The 19,918-nt window shown below is 36.4% G+C and overlaps 1 protein-coding gene across 6 annotated transcripts in view; it reads left to right on the top strand.

The window, feature by feature from the left end:
• Window positions 1-19,918, top strand: part of dab2ipb (DAB2 interacting protein b) — a 189,542-nt gene that overhangs the window by 134,388 nt on the left and 35,236 nt on the right. For all 6 annotated transcript variants that reach the window (XM_056458054.1, XM_056458050.1, XM_056458051.1 and 3 more), the window contains one exon: window positions 2,613-3,167. In XM_056458054.1, the coding sequence (XP_056314029.1) occupies window positions 2,613-3,167 (555 nt within the window). The remainder of the gene's footprint in view (window positions 1-2,612; window positions 3,168-19,918) is intronic.

The raw sequence follows: 19,918 nt of genomic DNA, 5'->3' as shown, positions 1-19,918 counted from the left end.
TAATAATAAAAATAAAGTCAACTTAACAGTTCCAAGTTACAATGGGTTTACTTGCATTATTTTTGTGAAGTCAACTTGTTTCTTTTAAGGCAATTGGTTTATTCCCTTTAAATAACTAATCTCTTTTTACACTTAATTCACTGTAAAAAAATGCTGGGTTCCACACAATTCCTTTAAGTTGTACCAACACAAATGGATTAAGTTGAGTTAATCATTTTTACAAATTTAAGTCAATTGAACGTAAAACAATTAAGTTGCCCCAAAAGAATCCCTTAAGAAATGTGTTATTTCAACTCATTTTAAAGACGTAGCTTGAACAAGCAGCAAAAGTATATTTTTTTTTTTTTGAGTGTAGATTAATTGCAATACAACTGAAATGACATGTTTTGGCTTAGGGCATTTATAAAATCACAAAGGCTGTGATTTAATACATTGTAAAAATTGTTTGGTTCCACACAATTTCTTTCCTGTACAGTATGTTGTCCAAACACAAATTAAGTTTAAGTTTTTACTCAAATTAAGTCATTTTTACAAATGTAAGTGGTTAAAACATAAAACAATTGAGATGACCTTAAGATTTGGATTGTCAACTTTTAAATTTTTAACATTTTAAATAAGTAGTTTGAACCATCAGCAATTCATTTTTTTGAGTGTAGGATTATTTATATTTCCCAGTGTAGTGTGGAACTGTGTTCTTTTACAAGAGAGCAGCTCATGATTCAGTGTTTTCAGTCTCTCAGAGCAGATTTGTTCACAGCAAATGTATAGTATAACTATAGTACAGTATAACTGAGTACACCCTATTTTGAAAATATTGGAGCATTTGAACAAAACAGATTTTTTAAACAGACACATTTCTTAAACCGAACACAACATCTTTAGGAATGGAAAGATAATACATTTAAATACATGCAAAATATTCCCAAAAAAAATTACAAACTACAAAATTGTATATATGTTTTGTTTTTCTTGATTTTTGCTATTTTTTAAATTGTATTTAATATTTTTCTCTAACATATAAATTTGGCTGTACTAATTTTTGAACCATTATTGTAAGTCATTTTGTTAGATAAGATTCAGATTTGGCTTCAGTACTGACTAAACTAATGTATATGAACAAATATAATACTGTAAAGCATCCTATAGAAAATATTAATTTAAATGAGAGATTTGTGGGGGGTGTACTCACATATGCTGTGCATTATTTGTGGTGGAAAGACTGAAATTTGAGTCATTTTGTGTGACGCAAACCGTTCACATTCACAGTAGCGCATTCTACTTCAAAGTCATGATTTCTAATGCCATGAGTGAGACCACATCAGCCGACTGTTAAATGTTTACCGAATGGCTTACAATTTAAATGAACAGTTCTTATTAGCTGCAGACCATGAACATATATATATATACATATCTATAAATACATAGATGTCTCATTAGCAGTTGATTTTACAGCCTGCTATACATAAGTCATCTGCCATAATGGCAGTGGGTTTGTGAGCATTTGAGAGCAAGTGACAGTACTTGCGCATCTGCAACCATAGTTACACATATAAGCATATCTGGAATAGACCTACGCAGATGATTTTAATCAAATAAAACACAAGTTAAAGTCAATAGCATTGATATGACAGTAAAAGTTATCATAATTTATAAATCTATAATATTGGGTTAATGCATATAAAATTAAAGACAAAATACAAACTAACACAACTCTGTTCCTTTGTGAATTGGCTGTTTTTTGTTTTTTTTTTTACAAGCAGATGCTGTGCAATGTTGTGACATCTTAGAAAACGTATAGATTTTTTAAATGAATGATGAAATGTTGACTATTCCAAGATGGTGGATGTGACAGTGTATCCAGAGCGGTCAAATGGGACTGTAAAATACATCCACGCTAAAAAGGATCAATGGAGTGTTTATGAGAGTGCTAAACTGACCAAATTTCATCACTATTAGTCTCCATCAGCGCAGACATTTCACCCCAGACACAAATGTTTCTGCATGGCATCACTAATTGTGCGCAGGCAGGGCACTGTCATGGCTTGCGGATGAGGGACAAGCTTTTGCTGTCTACCGCTGGTGAACAAGGGCTTTAGTCTGTTCAGTTCAGTGATTCACGATGGTCTGCGGCCTCAGAAATAACTGTGACATTTAGTTTTATTCTGATCTCATCCTCCATTGCCTCCTAAGTTATAAGAGGAAGGAGGGAAATCTATAAATTAACCTCCAACAAAAGCATAACCTTAACTGCAGCATGATGCAGGTCAACTTAATGGCCGCCCCTCGTATATTAAGCCACATGACTTCACACCGCAGAGACTATTCTATTAAAAAAAGGCCAGTGAATGACATTAACTGCTGAATGATGTCATGCAGTATTTACAACAGCGTCCTGCTATCTTTACGAGGACATGAAGTGATCTAAAATAAAGGGTCTTTAAATTCCCAGCCAAGGGTTGGTGAACTGAAGCAGAGGGTATTTAATCACTGAGTCGAAAAAAAGCACGTCATTTCTAAATCACTGACCCTGTTAGCTGCCACGCTGATGCGGTAATAATCCGCTACAGCCGTGACATGGCAGCCTAACCTCACAATGCCCCTTTCGTCTGTAGGACAACAGTCGGCGGGTCGAAAATATGCTCCGGCTGTGGATCATCGAAGCAAAGGACCTTCCGGCCAAGAAAAAGTACTTCTGTGAGCTGTGCCTGGACGACAGCCTATATGCCCGCACGACCTGCAAGATGAAGACGGATAACGTGTTCTGGGGTGAACACTTCGAGTTCAATAACCTCCCTGCGGTCCAGAGCATCACAGTCCATGTCTACAGGGACTCAGACAAGAAGAAGAAAAAAGACAAAAACAACTACGTGGGGCTGGTGAGCATCCCTGTGGTGACCGTCACGAGCAGGCAGCTGGTTGAGAAGTGGTACCCGGTTAGTCAGCCCAATCCTGGGAAAGGAAAAGCGGCTGGTCCCATGGTCCGCATCAAGGCCCGGTACCAGAGCATGAACATCCTCCCTATGGAGCTGTACAAGGAGTTTGCAGAGTACACCACCAACAACTACATGCTGCTCTGCTCGGTGCTGGAGCCGGTCATCAGTGTCAAGAACAAAGAGGAGATGGCCTGCGCTCTGGTGCACATTTTGCAGAGCACCGGCAAAGCCAAGGTAAGGAGTTTCTCATTGGCTAACTTTGGTCTGGGGATGCACTGGGGGGGTAATGAGGAAAAAGGGAGATGAATAAAAATTTGCAATTAAATATATACATATTTGAGCATAACAACATAACAACCATTAGGCTTAGACATCACAAGCTGATAGACATGATTTGAAATCAGTATTTGTCTATCCAACACACACTAACACTAACAAACACTACTGTTTAAATGTCTTCTGTGCATTAAGGCCAAAAAATTAAATGATTTTTTATATATTTATAAAACTTAAATAGCTGTTTTTTTGTTCAAAATAGATTGATTTTTTTTTTTTTTAATAAATAAAAAGTTTTTAAAAGCAGAATTTAATGGAAAATGTATATTTTGTAACAATATAAATTAAGGTTGGGCGATGTCTACCAATTTGGCATCGTACGATGTCTAATGTGAAACATTGCGATGGACGATGGCATTGTCGCCGTAGGTGGCGGTGAATTAATTATCTATGAATAATTAATTAATTCATAACAAATTAATTATTTGTAGCCTACTGTTTGAACTACCTGACCCGAATGGTCTTTGTTTTACCCATTACCAAATCATAAATAAATAGAGAAGTTACACACAAATTACCACCTGTCAATCACTTTTTCTGTGGGACTCTGGCATGAATAGGCAGAGTGATCTGTGTCGTTATAATGGCGTCCACAAACTTGGTTGGTAAAAAAGATGCACAACCAACAGGAACCAACCAACAGTATCTGAGGTTTTCACTAAAATTACTAAGTACAAGCGTGAAAGCGAAAGATTGAAGCAGTGTGCTGACGCCGTGACGTTACCTGATGGATTCAAAAGACCAAAGAGTTGTTAGATGGAGACAATATTAATTAAATATCACGTTTAACAACTATAGTGAGACACGATCCAGCGGTACATCCTTGATAAACTGTCAGACATGCACTGCTCACAGGGGTTTTGTGCTCAAAGCACCCACTGACTGCTGGAGCTCAGACACACGCATATGCTGCAGCGCATGACAGAATGTGTGTGTTTGTGGTCACGTGATGTGCGTTTTTAGCATTATAGTGTGGAAGGAGGGCTTTTCAGAAATGCTAGATGAAACGCCAGTGTGGTGATCATGGATCGTTTTCATTTCAAAATGCCATTTTAAAACTAAGCCATTTTAGTGTAAACGGGGGCCGTGTGTATTTTTCACGAGCAGGTTGCTGCTGCGATGGGGTGGGGCGGCTCAGCATCATGATGTCTATCGGCGATAAGTGATGTAATATAAATATCTTCATATTGATGAACATAATGTGTAACTATATAACAGTATCAGTCAGACTATAAACCCGATAACTGAATGCAGGATGATAATTTACAAATGATTATTGACATTATTTTCAGGTTCTGTGGTCTTCAGTGTATTGAACAAATTAGAAATATATAATATTTTGTAATTTATAAATAAATATTTAGATTCAACATAATTATAGGGATGCTCCGATCGATCGGCCGATAATCACACTTAATGACTTGATCGGTACTCCCCAATCTGGTCGATCGCATGAACCGATCGCAGAGGTTGGAATAGTTAATAATATTAACTTCTTGTAATATAATTATTTCAATAAACAGTAGTTTATATGCCTATTTCCTTTTAGTAGTGAAGTAATTGATTTATAGGTGCGCATTTTAACTTCTTATGCATCAAATATGTGCTCCAAACCTTTTTTGATGAAAAAAGACTTGTTGAATCCTTCTCTCATCATTTGTTTCCAAATTGCATTGCTTGTCTTTTTTCTTACCGATTTTTATATCTGTGTTATATTATTTTCTGTAAAGCTGCTTCTGGCCATGACCTGTTCACACTAAATGGTTAAAAGAGATGTGTTTAAGGGATTCTATGCAGCATCCTTCATTTATTTTTTTAGGTAAGGTTAGATCTCCACTTAAGTATCATATTTAGAGGTCAAATGTGCTAAACGCATTATATAGATTAAAGCATTAGAATCAGTACTCGGTATAGGCTGCAAAAATCCTGATCAGAGCATCCCTACATAATTATTCTGTAAATTCTGTATAAAAAATTGCAAATTTCTTAAAATATGTACATTTATATATACTAATATGTAATATGTTAAATTCTATATAAATGTTGATCATTTGCATAATCCAAACATTAGTTGATACATTCTTATAATTTAATTAGTTATGAAACCATATATTTAGTTTCGTAAAATAATTGTCTGCCTTTTTTCGGAGTCTCGTGTCCTTGTCCTGTGCATTTTGCTTTTTCACTGATGCTCCTATTGAACTTCGGAGGTCACCGTGAATCAAAAGCAGTTTAATGCCAGTGTATTATCTCTGCTGTAATATCCTGCTGTTATTCCTTGCTGTTTGGGTTAACAAAGGGATACTACATTAAAGAGATTGTGTGCGGTTTATATTGGCTACATCTCTGAATCTTTGTATTTACGTGCGGCAGATATCTCCTGCTGAGAGGTATTTCGGAGGGATTATCTGGCCTGCTTCTTACAGCATACTGCAGGATCCAAAGAGCAAAATAGCAAAATCGTCCCATTATAACGTAAGGGAGGGATTAATGCGGCTGCTCTTATCTGTATTGGCTACTTTTGAATCCATCTGGCCCTGATTGGCAGATTCGGGGTTGTTGTAGATGTTATGTTTGCAGTGACTCACAGGATGATATAAACACAAAGGCAGAATGACCTTAGATGGAGGTGGATAAGCCTCTAGTATATGTATGGCATTTAGTGAAGAGCGTGTTTAGACTGCACTAATGTCATTCACTGTTTGAGGAAAAACAGGACAAACTTTGCTGGTTACTAGTCTAGATATGAACTTCAGCTTTTCTCTTTTGTTTTGAGCATATCGTCATTATCATATCCTGTGTGTGGAGTTTAATTAGACAAACTAGGCATGAAATAAGATTTTCAGAAAGTCAATCAAGCGCTTCGTTTTAAATCAGGGTCTACACATGAGGGTCATTTTAGAGGGGCATCTCTCTGGAAACTCTTTTTTTAAGATGTTTTACAGTATAGTGCTTTTAATCCAAAACATCTTGCAGTCACCCGTCAAGTATTACTCCTGGTGCCATTATCACCGTTCATGGAGAGTCTGTGAAATGAAGTGTGAAACAGGTTTTTTTTTTTTTTAAGTCTTCTCTCTGGCTATATTCATTTGTGCTGCTTATGCAAATCTTACTGTAAGTTAATTGTTGCATATATTTTCAATTTTAGTAGAGGTCAGAGGTTTTTGTTGGCACCATTTCTACAGTGCAGTCTTCTTCAGTTCTTTAGAGACAGCCAGAGGATCATTTGACAATTCTGTGTCTGCAGACTACAAAATCACATGGAAGTAGAAGCTTTACTGACTTGAATTACTGAACGAAAGTATTCTGATGTTCAAGTGTTGTGAACAAAAAAAAGGCTGTTCAATTTTGGCATTGATTTTGTGGGTTCATTAAAATAGTCACAATCCACTATAGATAAACCACACTCTAAAAAAATTCCATGAAAAAACGGGAAAAAGTACTGGCAGGTCATTACACAGATTTTTTACCGTAAATAAAAACAGAAAACTTTCATTATTTAACAGTTTGCCCACATTAAAAAAACTAAAAAACATCAGTTTTTTGATGGTGAAACTAATATAAAAACAAAATATTTTATAATAATTTAAGTTTTTTTATATTAAAAATGTTATTAAGTTATTAAGGGTATACCAACAGTAAAAAGGTGGAATTTTCTGTGTTTTAACAATATACATAGATTAAAAAAAACTGATTCTGTGTTTTAATGGTAAACCTACAATAAAAAAGAACTATTTTACTCATTCAATGCTAATCAAGCAGTATACAAATGGTAAGTATACACATGTTTACATATGGGAAACTACACTTTATTTATGGTTTACCCACAGTAAAGCAAAACCTTTTTTTCTATATTGTATGTGAGAAGCAGTAAATAGTTTAACTGTGCACTTTAAATGATTAGTAAAAAACAACTTTGCTATTAAAACAGATTCTTTAATGAGTACAGATCATTTGCAATTCCAAATAGCTAGTTATACACATACTAATACATATAAAAATGTGAATCACACTGTGAGAAGTCTTAGCAAATAATTTCTTGGCAAATTACAGTTGAAATCAGAATTATTAAACCCCCTTAGAATTTTTTTTCTTTTTTTAAATATTTCCCAAATTATGTCTAACGGAGCAAGGACATTTTCACAGTATGTCTGATATTATTTTTTCCTTCTGGAGAAAGTCTTATTTGTTTTATTTCGGCTAGAATAAAATCAGTTTGTAATTTTTTAAAAACCGTTTTAAGGTCAAAATTATTAGCCCATTTAAGCTATATTTTTTCGATAGTCTACAGAACAAACCATCGTTATACAATAACTTGCCTAATTACCCTAACCTGCCTAGTTAACCTAGTTAAGCCCTTAAATTTCACTGTAAGTTGTATAGAAGTGTCTTGATAAATATCTAGTCAAATATTATTTACTGTCATCATGGTAAAGATAAAATAAATCAGTTATTAGAAATGAGTTATTAAAACTATTATGTGTAGAAATGTGTTGACAAAATGTTTTCTCTCTTAAACAAAAACTGGGGAACAAATAAACAGGGGGGCAATTTGCAAATACTCTACATTTTAAAAAAAAACAGGTTAATTGCAAGATGGCAAGATTACTGATACTTCAATGGCTGTAAAACAAACAAAAAACATCACTAATGACATTTCACTCACAACTGGGTTGATTCCTTGCATGTCAATAGTTTACACAAAAATGAATGTTTTATCATCATCTTCTTGTCTCACTCTATTGTCATTTCAAACATGTCTGTCTGACATTCTTCCACAGAACACAATATGAGATATTTTGAAGAATGATGGTAACCGAACAGCACCCATTCAACTTGCATTGTATAGACACATAACCAAAGCAAGTGAATAGATGTCACCCCTGTTTGGTTACCAACCTTCTTCAAAATATGCTATTTTGATGGTTACTTGGGTTGGTGATTTGTCTTAGACTCTAAAATCAGACTTTTAGACTCAACTGGAGATAAGGAATCAGAAAGATTGATGCAAAGAATGAAGGAAATCATTAAACATACTGGAAAATACAACATCAAATTTTGTTAGACATCTATAAATGTCTCCACAAACGTTAGTATTGTTAACCCCTATGCTTTATTGTGCCCTTTTGAAACATTTCTATCTTTATATTTCCAAATGGAAAGCTTTATAAAACTATGTAATTATGTGCAGTATAAAAACACTGTTGTCATAGGTTCACTCACCCTGTTCCTGGTGATCTACCTTCCTGAAGATTTCAGTTGCAACCCTGATCAAACACACCTGTCTGTAATTATCAAGTGCTTATTCAGGTCATAATAAATTGGTTCACTTGTGTTTGATAAGGGTTGGAGCTGATCTCTGCATGAAGGTAGATTTCCAGGAACACGGTTGAAATGTATTTTTAAGTGTGAGAAAGTGACTGAATCCAGCCTGTCATGTGTACAACATTAGCATTTCAGTGGTTTTAGAAAAAAAAATATTTTGACAAATGTATTTTAATATATGTGATTTGTTTGGTATAGTTCTAAAATGTACAGTGTGATTATTCAAGTTAAACCAGCCCAAAAAAAGAACGTTTAGACTGATCCATGCACGATTTTCAGGTCAACCAACATTCTGGTGGAAGCGTCATGGTAAAGTGAGGGAATTTTATGTAGTGAATATTTATATATGTATTTTTTTCATGGTCCGCTGTACATTACTCTTTCTCTTTATTTATATATATATTGGTCTCTGGCCTTGTTGGTGCCAGAGGTCAGAGGAGAATGGCCAGACTGGTTCAAGCTGATAATAAGGCAACAGTAACTCAAATAACTACTTGTTACAACTGAGGTATGCAGAAGAACATCTCTGAACGCACAACAACATCGAACCCTGAGACGGATGGGCTACAGCGGCAGAAGACCACACTGGGTGCCACTCCTGTCAGCTAAGGAAACTGCTAAGAAAGCTGAGGCCACAATTCACACAGGCTCACCAAAATTGGACAGTTAGAAGATTGTAAAAACGCTGCCTGGTCTGAATAGCCTCGATTACTGCTGTGACATTCGGATGGTAGGGTCAGAATTTTGACGTCAACGTCATGAAAGCATGGATCCATTCTGCCTTGTATCAACGGTTAAGGCTGGTGGTGGTGGTTGTGTAATGGTGTAGGAGATATTTTCTTGACACACCTTGGGCACATCAGTACCAAATGAACATTGTGTCAATGCCACAGCCTGCCTGAGTATTGTTGCTGATGATGTCCATCACTTGATCACCACACTGTACCCATTTTCTGATGGCTAATTCCAGCAGGATATCGCACCATGTCATAAACCGTGAATCATCTCAGACTGGTTTCTTGAACATGACAATGAGTTCACTGTAGACAAATGGCTCCACAGTCACCAGAGCTCAGTCCAATAGAGCACCTTTGGGATGTGGTGGAACAGGAGATTCGCATCATGGATGTACAGTTGAAAAATCTGCAGCAACTGAGTGATGCTATCATGTCAATATGGACCAAAATATATAGGGAAAAATTCCAGTACCTTGTTGAATCTATGCAACAAAGGATTAAGGCAGTTCTGAAGGCAAAAGGGAGTCCAGCCCGGTGCTAGTAAGGTGTGACTAATAAAGTGGCCAGTGAATGTATATGGAGAGAAAAGAGAAAAATCTATAGCTTTTTGCTCTTATTCAGTATAAAACTTGTTTCACAATAATGCAACAATGTCTCATTTAGTAGGAAATAGCTTATTTGAGTTAGTTCTTTGAACTACTTCAGTCAAACTGCCTCACAAATGGGTCTAAATGATTCATTAATGAGTCATTCTCAGTTGAACGAGTTCTGTAAAATCCTTTCTCCAGTAGTCACAAATGACTGGACAGTTCTTGGAAATGCCATAGGTATGAAAAGAAGAGTTTAGAACATCAACATCATTCATGTTGTCCTTTATGCCAGTGTTTTCATGTAGGTTGAAGTGCAGTGGAAGTTTTGATCAACCATTAGAGATGGTCACAGGTCCTCAAATGACTGAATGATCTGCATCATTATATATAGATTGCCTTTTCTTCTTGTGTTATTATTAAAAGCCATTAGTGTCTTTTACTGGTCAGCTGCACTTCACATCTATTGGATAAGTGGGGGAGGCTGAAGGGGCTCTGCTAAAACATCTAGTGTTGATAGAGGGTCATCAGTTTGACTGTGGCGTCGCTCATCTCCATTCTGGCCCTCATCTGCTGTCCCCCTGGGTCCCTCGACGGGCGATCAGGCCTGTTAGTCTGATGCTGTTAATTACTGCTCCTTAATTACTCTGCTTCTCAAAGAAGCCCTGAGGGAGATGGGCCGTAAAAACTGTAACACCGATGGAATCATCCAGGCTGTCCAAGGTCATTTGTTTTGAGGTCGGTTGTAAAGTCCAGCTTGCTTGCTTGTGTGGTGTGACACAGTGTGTTATTTATCAGTGTGTAGCATTAACCCGTGTTAGCTGATAATATGCACTTCAACATCAGAGGTTCTTGCAAGACACGAGTGACAGTATACCTGCTGGTTTACTTTAAATACACCATTTTAAGCACCATTTTTTATTATTTTTATTTTAAAGGGCACATAGGTTACCCCTTTCTTTTGTGTCTCCAGTATGTGTCTGTAAAGTTTCAGCTCAAAACACCCATCAGATTTTTTATTATGCCTTTTAAAAGTTTCTAGTTTATACCTCTGAGCAGCAGGTAGCAGTTTTTGTGTACTGCGCCTTTAAGGCTAGTCCTTCACACCCACCGTTCCTACGTGCCTGTCAGCATGCCTTAATCTCCTCCCTCGGCTGCTTCAGACAACAGACAGACATGATGGAAGATCTCACGTAACGTTTGTGAGAAATACTACAGTAAGAACTTTACCAATGAGTATTTAATGCATTTGTTGTGGAGTTGCAACGATGAGTCACACACAGTCGTTACAAAGTTCACGTATACACACAGATATACAGACACAGCGCGGACACGCGCGCGCACACACACAGACAGCGAGTCTTTTTTCACGCAAATGTGACAGGATACAGGTTAATATCCACTGCTGGATGGATATCTGTTATGTTAATGTACAAAATAAACCTGATTTAACGTCCACAAACTGGGATTGAAGCGTCTTCTTTTATAATTGTTCTGACATGTGATGCGGCTGTGCTGATGAAGTAAAGCTGAAGTGAATCCTTGAAAGTCCTTGAATCTGTGCAGTGGGTAGCATGATCGCCTTACACCAAGAAAGTTGCTGGTTCGAGCCCCGGCTGGACCAGTTGGCATTTCTATGTGGAGTTTGGATGTTCTCTCTGTGTTCGCGTGGGTTTCCTCCGGGTGCTCCGGTTTCCCCCACTGTCCAAAGATATGTGGTATAGGTGTATTGAATAAGCTCAATTGACTGTAGCGTATGTGTGTGAATGCAAGAGTGTGTGGGTGTTTCCCAGTGTTGGGTTGCAGCTGGAAGGGCACATATGCTGGATAAGTTGGCGATTCATTCCGCTGTGGTGACTCCTGATGAATAAAGGGATTAAGCTGGAAAGAAAATGAATGAATATTTTAATTGTTTTTGAGCACATAAATGCAGCCTTGATGAGCTAAAAAAAATATTGTTTTTAAAAAACCTTATTAAAAATATTGCGCTTAAATGATTTAAAAATATGAAAGTATATGGTTCTGCTTATTGTCTTAGTTACATGTCTACCTGTAAATGAAAAAGAAAAAAAAGTGTGTGTTTGTGTTCATTTAGTAAACTGTTCAAAGCATGCCTTGATTATTTTAACTAACGATAAACATTATCACATTTTAAAAATTAACAGTAGTTTGGCCAAATCGTCAGTATTTTACCAATTGTACACTAGACTGTATAACTACTTAACATATCAAGAGATTTTAGCTTTTTGGCCAACCCTAGTTTTAAATTAAATGAGTTTCACTTGAGCAATGGACAGTCAATTTACCGCTTCATAACATCATGTCTCTACACTTAAGTGTAAATTCTCAGTGCGGTTAAATCACTCAATTATAGCTGAACAGTCATGTTATGAGCACTTAAAGCAGATGTAGAGGATGTAGTTTTGAGATTCTTAACTCTGCACTTCAGCTGGCTTGTTGTCTTTCTCTGACAGACATTTAAGCTGACAGACCTTAATGAAATTGAATTAAATTAGGTTCAAATGAAGATGAAGCAGACCCGTCTGTGTGGATAATAGAGCCTGTCTCTTTGCGTTCCTTTGAAAAGTCTGGACACGGTTAGTTGAACTCGCGAATAGATCTCGCTCTGACAGATTTAGATCTGAGGGAATCTTGGCACCTAAACGTCTCTCACTCTGGACATGCACTGGGTTTGTCGAGGTAATGTTGCGGTGGTCATATTCTATCAGTAGGCAGATTTGGTTGCTTTATTCCCTTAGCCGATCTAGAAAGCAGTGCTTAGAATGTGAAATATGGGCAAGAGCTGTTCCTCAGAGACTACAAGCCCAAAAGGACACTATAACACTCATTTATCACTTGCTGGAGCTTCATGCTGGTGTGATTTTTACGATACGTCACTTGTTTCTTTTGTTTTTTTCTCCACCACCGAATAAAGCTTGGAAAAAGTTTAAATCTAATCAGTTGAGGTGAGTTCTGTCTCACTCACTTGACAGGGTAATAGAAAATTCTAAGGAAAAGTTTTTGAAATTCTGACAATGTTCTTTAAAATATTTCATCAGCTAGATATTGCTACATTTCAATGTCAGGACTTTTCTTGCTGGAGTAATGTTTTTTTTTTTTTTGTATAAACATTTGAGGATTTTTAAGAGTGTTTGAGAAAGTAAAAGAAAATGAATGTGCTTTCTTCTGCGATGTCTTAGAAATGTTTAAAACAGCATAATCATTTTTATAGAAACTTTAGTACACTTTTTGTGTACAAACACAAATAGACTTGTGTTCAAGAGATTATAGAGTAATTAAAATTGTGCTTCCACCAAGTCACAACCCAATACCAGGTCAAAAATTAAACAGTCCTTCTGCCAGAAAATGTGTCTAAATGATTAAGAGTAATATGAATAATCGTATAGTTTAATAATAATAATAATAATAAATGAGTACAATTATTAATCTCCATGGTGAAAGCAGCCTCTGTTTAAGAGCATGTGTTTCATTTAAAAGGTGTGGTCATAATAAACACACTTTCTCAATAGCAGTTTTTTGAAGGGGACACAAATGACTTTAAGCATTAGTAATCTCGCCCAGGGTGCCAAAAAAAGTCTGTAAGCTACCCGGAAATTATGAACATGAATGAAAACTGTCAGCTCATGGCATTACGTCTACATCTGCATATCCCTTTTTATTAATATGCATGATAGCTTTGAAGACAGCCTGTTTTTACCTGTTACAGTGTTCAGACGGCAGAGAGATGCCACGTTGTGTTGCCAACCGTAATTAAAACAAGTGGAAGAAGAATTGTTTGGAGACATGGGTCGTCAGTGTTGTGTTTATAAATGTGCCGCAACAAAAGTTTTTGCTTTCATTTCCCCGCTATGAGAGCGTATCGTGTGGAATCACCTGTGTGGATTACAGTGGTCTGCTAACATGCGAAAAAAATATGTTTGTAAGGATTTTTTTTTTACCCGAGAGCTAACATGTAAAACGGGATCATGAAAGGAACATTCAAAAAGCAAGTCATGTAAACACCTTTATCATATTATTGTGTTATTCACATTAAGACAAATAATTTGATTACTGATATCCATGTAAACGTAGTCACTGTAAATCCCCCTGCGTCTGTGTTTGTGTTGCCACTGTAAAAATCAGCGCGTGCATGTATGGAAACTCCCCTTTTCATGCAAACCCTTTCCTCTTTTGCCATTCAATACTCCCACCTAAACACAGCTGGACTCACCCACTTTCCTGACATTTTTCAAACTAGAGGTGTGAAAACACCCTGCTGAAACAGGATAGGTTGAATGGCCCTTTCATCGCTTTAATTGCTCAATTGTTGTTTAATTCTTGTAAAAAAACTAATTTAATATGATTTTTTGTACTTAGTCTCACAGAATGTCGTCTGACAGCAATAACAATGTTGTTTTGATAAGATTACATTGACATTACTTAACACCCATAGATTTTGGTTGGCTAGGATGTCGCGTCAACTTACAGAAAAATATCAGAATTGTTTAAACGCTCTCAATGTAGTGACGATGGCAGCTCTCGCTTTTCTGCGTGTAGCAGCCAGAGTAGCTCTCCTGCTCTGGGTCCTATAGTATGAGGCACCAGACTGAACAAAACTCAAGCGAACGCAGAGACCGAATTTCTTGCGCACGAGAGACCGAGTGCACGCGTAGTAATAGTATAGTCTCTCATTCTCTCTCGCGCGCCAACACTCACCCTCTCTTACGTGCACTCGGTCTCTCTCGCCTCTCGCACCTCCCTTGAACCCCCCCATCCCCCTCTGCCCAGTGATTACGTATTTGTAAAAATTATATGTAATCTATTAATCAACAATAATCATTATCAAGAGCATTAATCTACGATCAATATTTTGTCATCAAAGTTCAGTTCGACTCTTGAATGGGATTATTTAAATGTGGGGTTTGATGTTTAAATAAACAAAACATTTCTTCGAAAGCTAGCTTTTACTGACTCTTGAACTATAATATCTATATATATCTATATCTATATTTCTAAGCACTTTGCTGTGTGTTCTTCATAACACATTCATATACACACATCACTGTGCCAAAGCAGTCGCTCAAGCAGCATCTTCCATCATTAACTTCCTTACAGACAGAAAGAGACGCGACTCATTATCTGCATTTTCCTTCAGCGCTTGTATCTTTCCTCTCCTCATCTGTCATCCTTTCTTTTTCCTTGTTTCCCCCATCTCTCTCTCTCTCCATCACCTCTCTATCTCCTTATCTTGTCTTCGACTCATGCTTTGCCGTTCTCTCTCTCTTTCTCTCTCTCTATCTTGCTTGGCTGCACTTTAAGGCAGGCTGGCTCTGAAAGGATGTCATTTCTGGTCTGAAGCAGCACACTGCCCTGACAGCTATTACAGGAGTCGTGCTTCGCTGTAGATGTGACATCCACTTCAGCGGCCCCTCCATGCGCGCGCACACACTTTAACACACTTTTTGTGCCTTTCAAGAGTTTGAGGTTAGACGAGGTATTAATCGGTTTTGCGATATGATGTAAGCGTGATGTCACATCTGCCGACCCTATTGCAACACGTGGGATTGTGGCTGGCAAGAAGCGATCACGTGGACTGGCGTACAGTATGCTGGAGCGAATATGCAGATATTGACTTAACAGTACAAAACATTGGCCGGCAGCAGTCATTATGCAATAATCTGATGAGTGTGGTTTGAGATCGAATAGACTCTTCAGTTCGTGCCACTCTTGACTGAAATATAGTGTTTAATTAAAAGACCCAATGAAATCTATATTAATGTTTTGTATATTATCCAATACGAAGTGAGTTAACTATGAGACTGTATTGCGCATTCTTAAATTATAACCTTTTGTTAGATGGATCGAATGTTATATAGTATGATATAGTCGTAAATACTATAGTGATTTTGAATTATACTATAGTAAAGGGTTTCATGCTGTTTGTATTATAGTATTTTCAACTATAATGTAGTATTAATAAGCAAACTGATAAACTGTAGTATGCGTTTTAAACTTTTTTTTGTACTTTTTAGATTTTATTGTAGTAAAATGTTGCGCATTGTAGTTTAATGTCTATTGAGCTTATTCTTCAATGTGGAAGGTCACTCATTTTTGCCATTGTTTTAGAACTTCCCATTCAGTTGCCTATGGGAGAAGTGACTATGAATAATAAACTGTAGAAACGGCCAAACTACTTACTCTACAAACAAGTGTTTGCTTGACTATACACACAAAGTAGAATAATATAATAAGAAAATATCATTTTGCAACATAATGAGCTATTTTTTACGTCTAAAAATGAATGGAAGTGAATGAGACCAGAAGTCTCGAGCCAAAAAGATTCAAATGGCTGCACCCGCTTGTACGCAATGAATAAGGTGAATATTGTATTGGCTTATTTGTTTATTTTACTATAGTTGTTGCATTACCATAGGAACTACCAGATTAAATTTTAATTAACATATTAATTCAAGTACTTTACAATAGTATATATCAAAACATTATAGTATTTGCAATAAATTACGGTAGTATTTTTTTCCATGTGGATACACTTCATTTTCTAGGAAACAAATTAGGTTTGTTTGTTTCATTCATTCATTTTAATTCATTTTAATAGTTAATTGAACAATCAATTGTGATTCATATATTATGAGACATTGCACAAGCATAGTTTTCACTTTTCAGATATGGACTTTAAAATTCAAGCTTTTCTGACAATCTTATCAGTAATTGTAATGTAACAACAACAAAATTAAGTAAAATGTAACCAATAAAGACATACATAATATGACTCTAATATGACTGGAAACAATTGAAATAAAACAATTAATTCATTCATTATCTTTTCGGCTTAGTCCCTTTATTAATCTGGGGTCGCCACAGTGGAATGAACCGCCAACTTATCCAGCACATGTTTTATGCAGCGGATGCCCTTCCAGCTGCAACCCATCACTGGGAAAGAAATAGAAAAAATGAAGCAGGAAAATCATTTTTAGTTTTATTATTATATTTAAATTTTTTGTTGTTCAATAGTATAGTGGTCCCTCGTTATTTTCCATGGGAGTCACGTTCTAAAAATAACCTACAATAGGCAAAATCAGCGAAGTAGAATGTTTTAAGGATGTAAAACCCCTCACTACACACTTTATACACTTTTCTCAGGCAGGCATTATCATTTTTTTTTTTACACTTTTCTCTTTGTGTAAACACTCAAAGTTAAAACTTTCGTAAAAAAAAGTCTAGTATTCTAGAACGAAACCAAAGATCAAAACCTGTTGTCAGGCACAAACATTCATCGCTGTCAGTAAAAGGTTCATAAAGCTTTTGAGCTTTTGTGTGGATAATGTTGGCATCCAGCGTACTGTTCTTTTTTTTTCCGCAGTCACTGATCCATAAAGCAAAAGCAGACTCCATCTTTAAGGGGGTCGCACAGTAATGGGTCACGTTCAGTACAAGACAGTTGGAAGTAACACAGAGTGGACGCGCACATTCGCATGTTATTTAAAGTGAAACTGTTCAGATGACGTTCTGTGACGCGGCAGAAATATGAACAGTGTCCTGAGTTGTAGCTGGGCACCGCAGACAGCTGCCGACTTGCGACGATGGTGTGTGTAACCTTGATATAAACCTATGTTTACAATTCTATAATGCATGGCGCGATGCATGCAGTGTGCCACCCCCCTTTACGCTAGTCTTGCTGCAATCCTTTTTGCATCCTTGTTGGAACTCGCACTGCTAGCGATCAGCGATTTATGTTAATTTGGCAAGCTGAACGCATTCTGTACTGTACAGGAGACACAGAGGAGATGATTGACAATGGCCTGCAGCCAATCAGGATGCAGAACACAATGCGCTGTAAAAAATAAATAGAAATAAACATGTCAAATTGCACTGAAAAAAATACGCAAATGGTGAACCGCGTTATAGCGAGGGACCACTGTATTCTAGTGACTCCATAACAGTTGCATCATTACTGCATTTGTCTGAGAGTAAATTGAGGTAAAATGTCATGAAACTGACAGCAGAGATAAAGCCCTATTCTCTACACAATTAAGAGATAATTGAGTTAAGTAGTTATCTTTTGATTGCATGTGATTAATCCGACTTATTAAAATTAACCCTTAAATCATACTTATATCCTAGGCAGGATACATCGATAAAATGCAGAGCGTTTAGCAGGCACAAGAAGGTAAATGTTAAGGACACATTGTTACGTGATGCTGGAAGCGACGTCTGTTTGTCCCACTTTAGTCACACAGCACAACAATCAGTCTTATCTCGGAGAGCACGCTGGATAAAGCAAGGCCCGCAGCCTAGCATTTCATTAGCAGAGCGTTTCTACATTTCACTGAACGTCGTGAGCACCAACTGGGTCATATGCACATATTTGCACACATTCTCAAGGTTATAAAGTGTGGGTTGATGGAGAGCTGGATGTGATATTTGACTTCGCTCTCAGTCACACATACATTACAGCATCCGCTCTCTCTCTCGACCATCCTGCCGTCTGTCTGCTAAATAGCATCTGACCTTTTCTGACCTCCATTTTTGGAGATGGAGTGGGGGCGAGATAACAACCAGCGTTTCAGCTTACAGCTTGGCTTTAGATCAAAAGAGAAATGTGCTGAGAATGACACACAAAGTAATGATGAAATTGGAGGAAAGGTATTCATCTTTGACATTTAATGATCGCTGCCTTTTGTTTTTCACTGGGTAATGTTGAATTACTGTTCGCCAGACAGTCATAAAAAATAATGCCTCGTGGGGGGACCGGTTGGATGAAATGGTACATGTGCAGTTTGTAAGGCACTTTGGACTTTTCCCATTTGTGGTTAAATTATTCAAATTATTCAAGTTTCAAAAGCTAGCACTGGGGTCTCCGACCTTTTGTGCAGCATATACCATTTTTCTTGTAGGCTGGTGTGGGAGACAGAGGTTGAAGATACATATTATACACAGCTTTTATTAAAAATGTAGACCATCGGCACCAGTGGTGAAGTGGAAAGTGCATCGACACATGCACTCCCTTGCTCACGGTGACCCGAGTTCGATTCCTGCCTTAAGGTTCTATGTCAAACCCAAAAAATAATAATAATTTATAATTTAGAGTTGTGTGTTTGCGTAATTTTAAAAGTTTGTTTATTTAATTTCAATTCAAATTTAAAATCAGTACATTTTATGTAGCGCATTTGTTTTGCATAAACAATAAAAAGTGTTATTCTTTCAGACATGTTTATATTCATTTTTAAGCAACACTATACCATTTTTTAGGGTCAGAAGATTTATGAAATATATATTACGTGAAATAGCAGATATTTTGTTCTGAAAAAAAAAGAAAAAAATAAATTCTAAAGGACTTTTTAATTTTTTTTTAATTTGGAAAAAAAAAATTTGTCATACCTTCACAGAATAAAAAAAAAAAAACGTTTTGCCCTACAAATCTATTCAATCCAAAATATCTGAGAATTTTCAAGTGGTGTTTTACTTTTCCAATGTCAAACAGCCATCATTCTGTCATTTGCATTCATATAATTTGCCTTTCTCTAGCAAATGCTCACAGCAATTAAACAAATACAGAATAATCATTTATTTAAGATTTAATTTACATGATATCATCATATTATACAGTGCTCAGCATATACAAGTACACCCCTCACAAATCTCTTATTTAAATTCATATTTTTAATAGGAAGCTATACAATATTATATTTGTGCAAATACATTAGATTAGTAAGTACTGAGGCCAAATCTGAAGCTTATCCAACAAAATATCTTACAATAATGGTTCAAAAATTAGTAGCCCAAATTTATATGCTAGGGAAAAATATTAAATAACATTTTCAAAAATAGCAAAAATGAAGAAAAACAAAAAATCTATACAATTTTATTGAAATGATGTAGTTTGTAAAATGTTTTTACAATATTTTGCATTAATTTAAATGTATTATCTTTCTGTTTCTAAAGATGTTCTGTGACTAAAATATTATTTTAATAAATGTAT

The sequence above is a fragment of the Danio aesculapii genome, chromosome 5 (assembly GCF_903798145.1).
Source record: "Danio aesculapii chromosome 5, fDanAes4.1, whole genome shotgun sequence".
Classification (NCBI taxonomy): Eukaryota; Metazoa; Chordata; class Actinopteri; order Cypriniformes; family Danionidae; genus Danio; species Danio aesculapii.
This window is presented reverse-complemented; position numbering and strand designations above follow the sequence as displayed.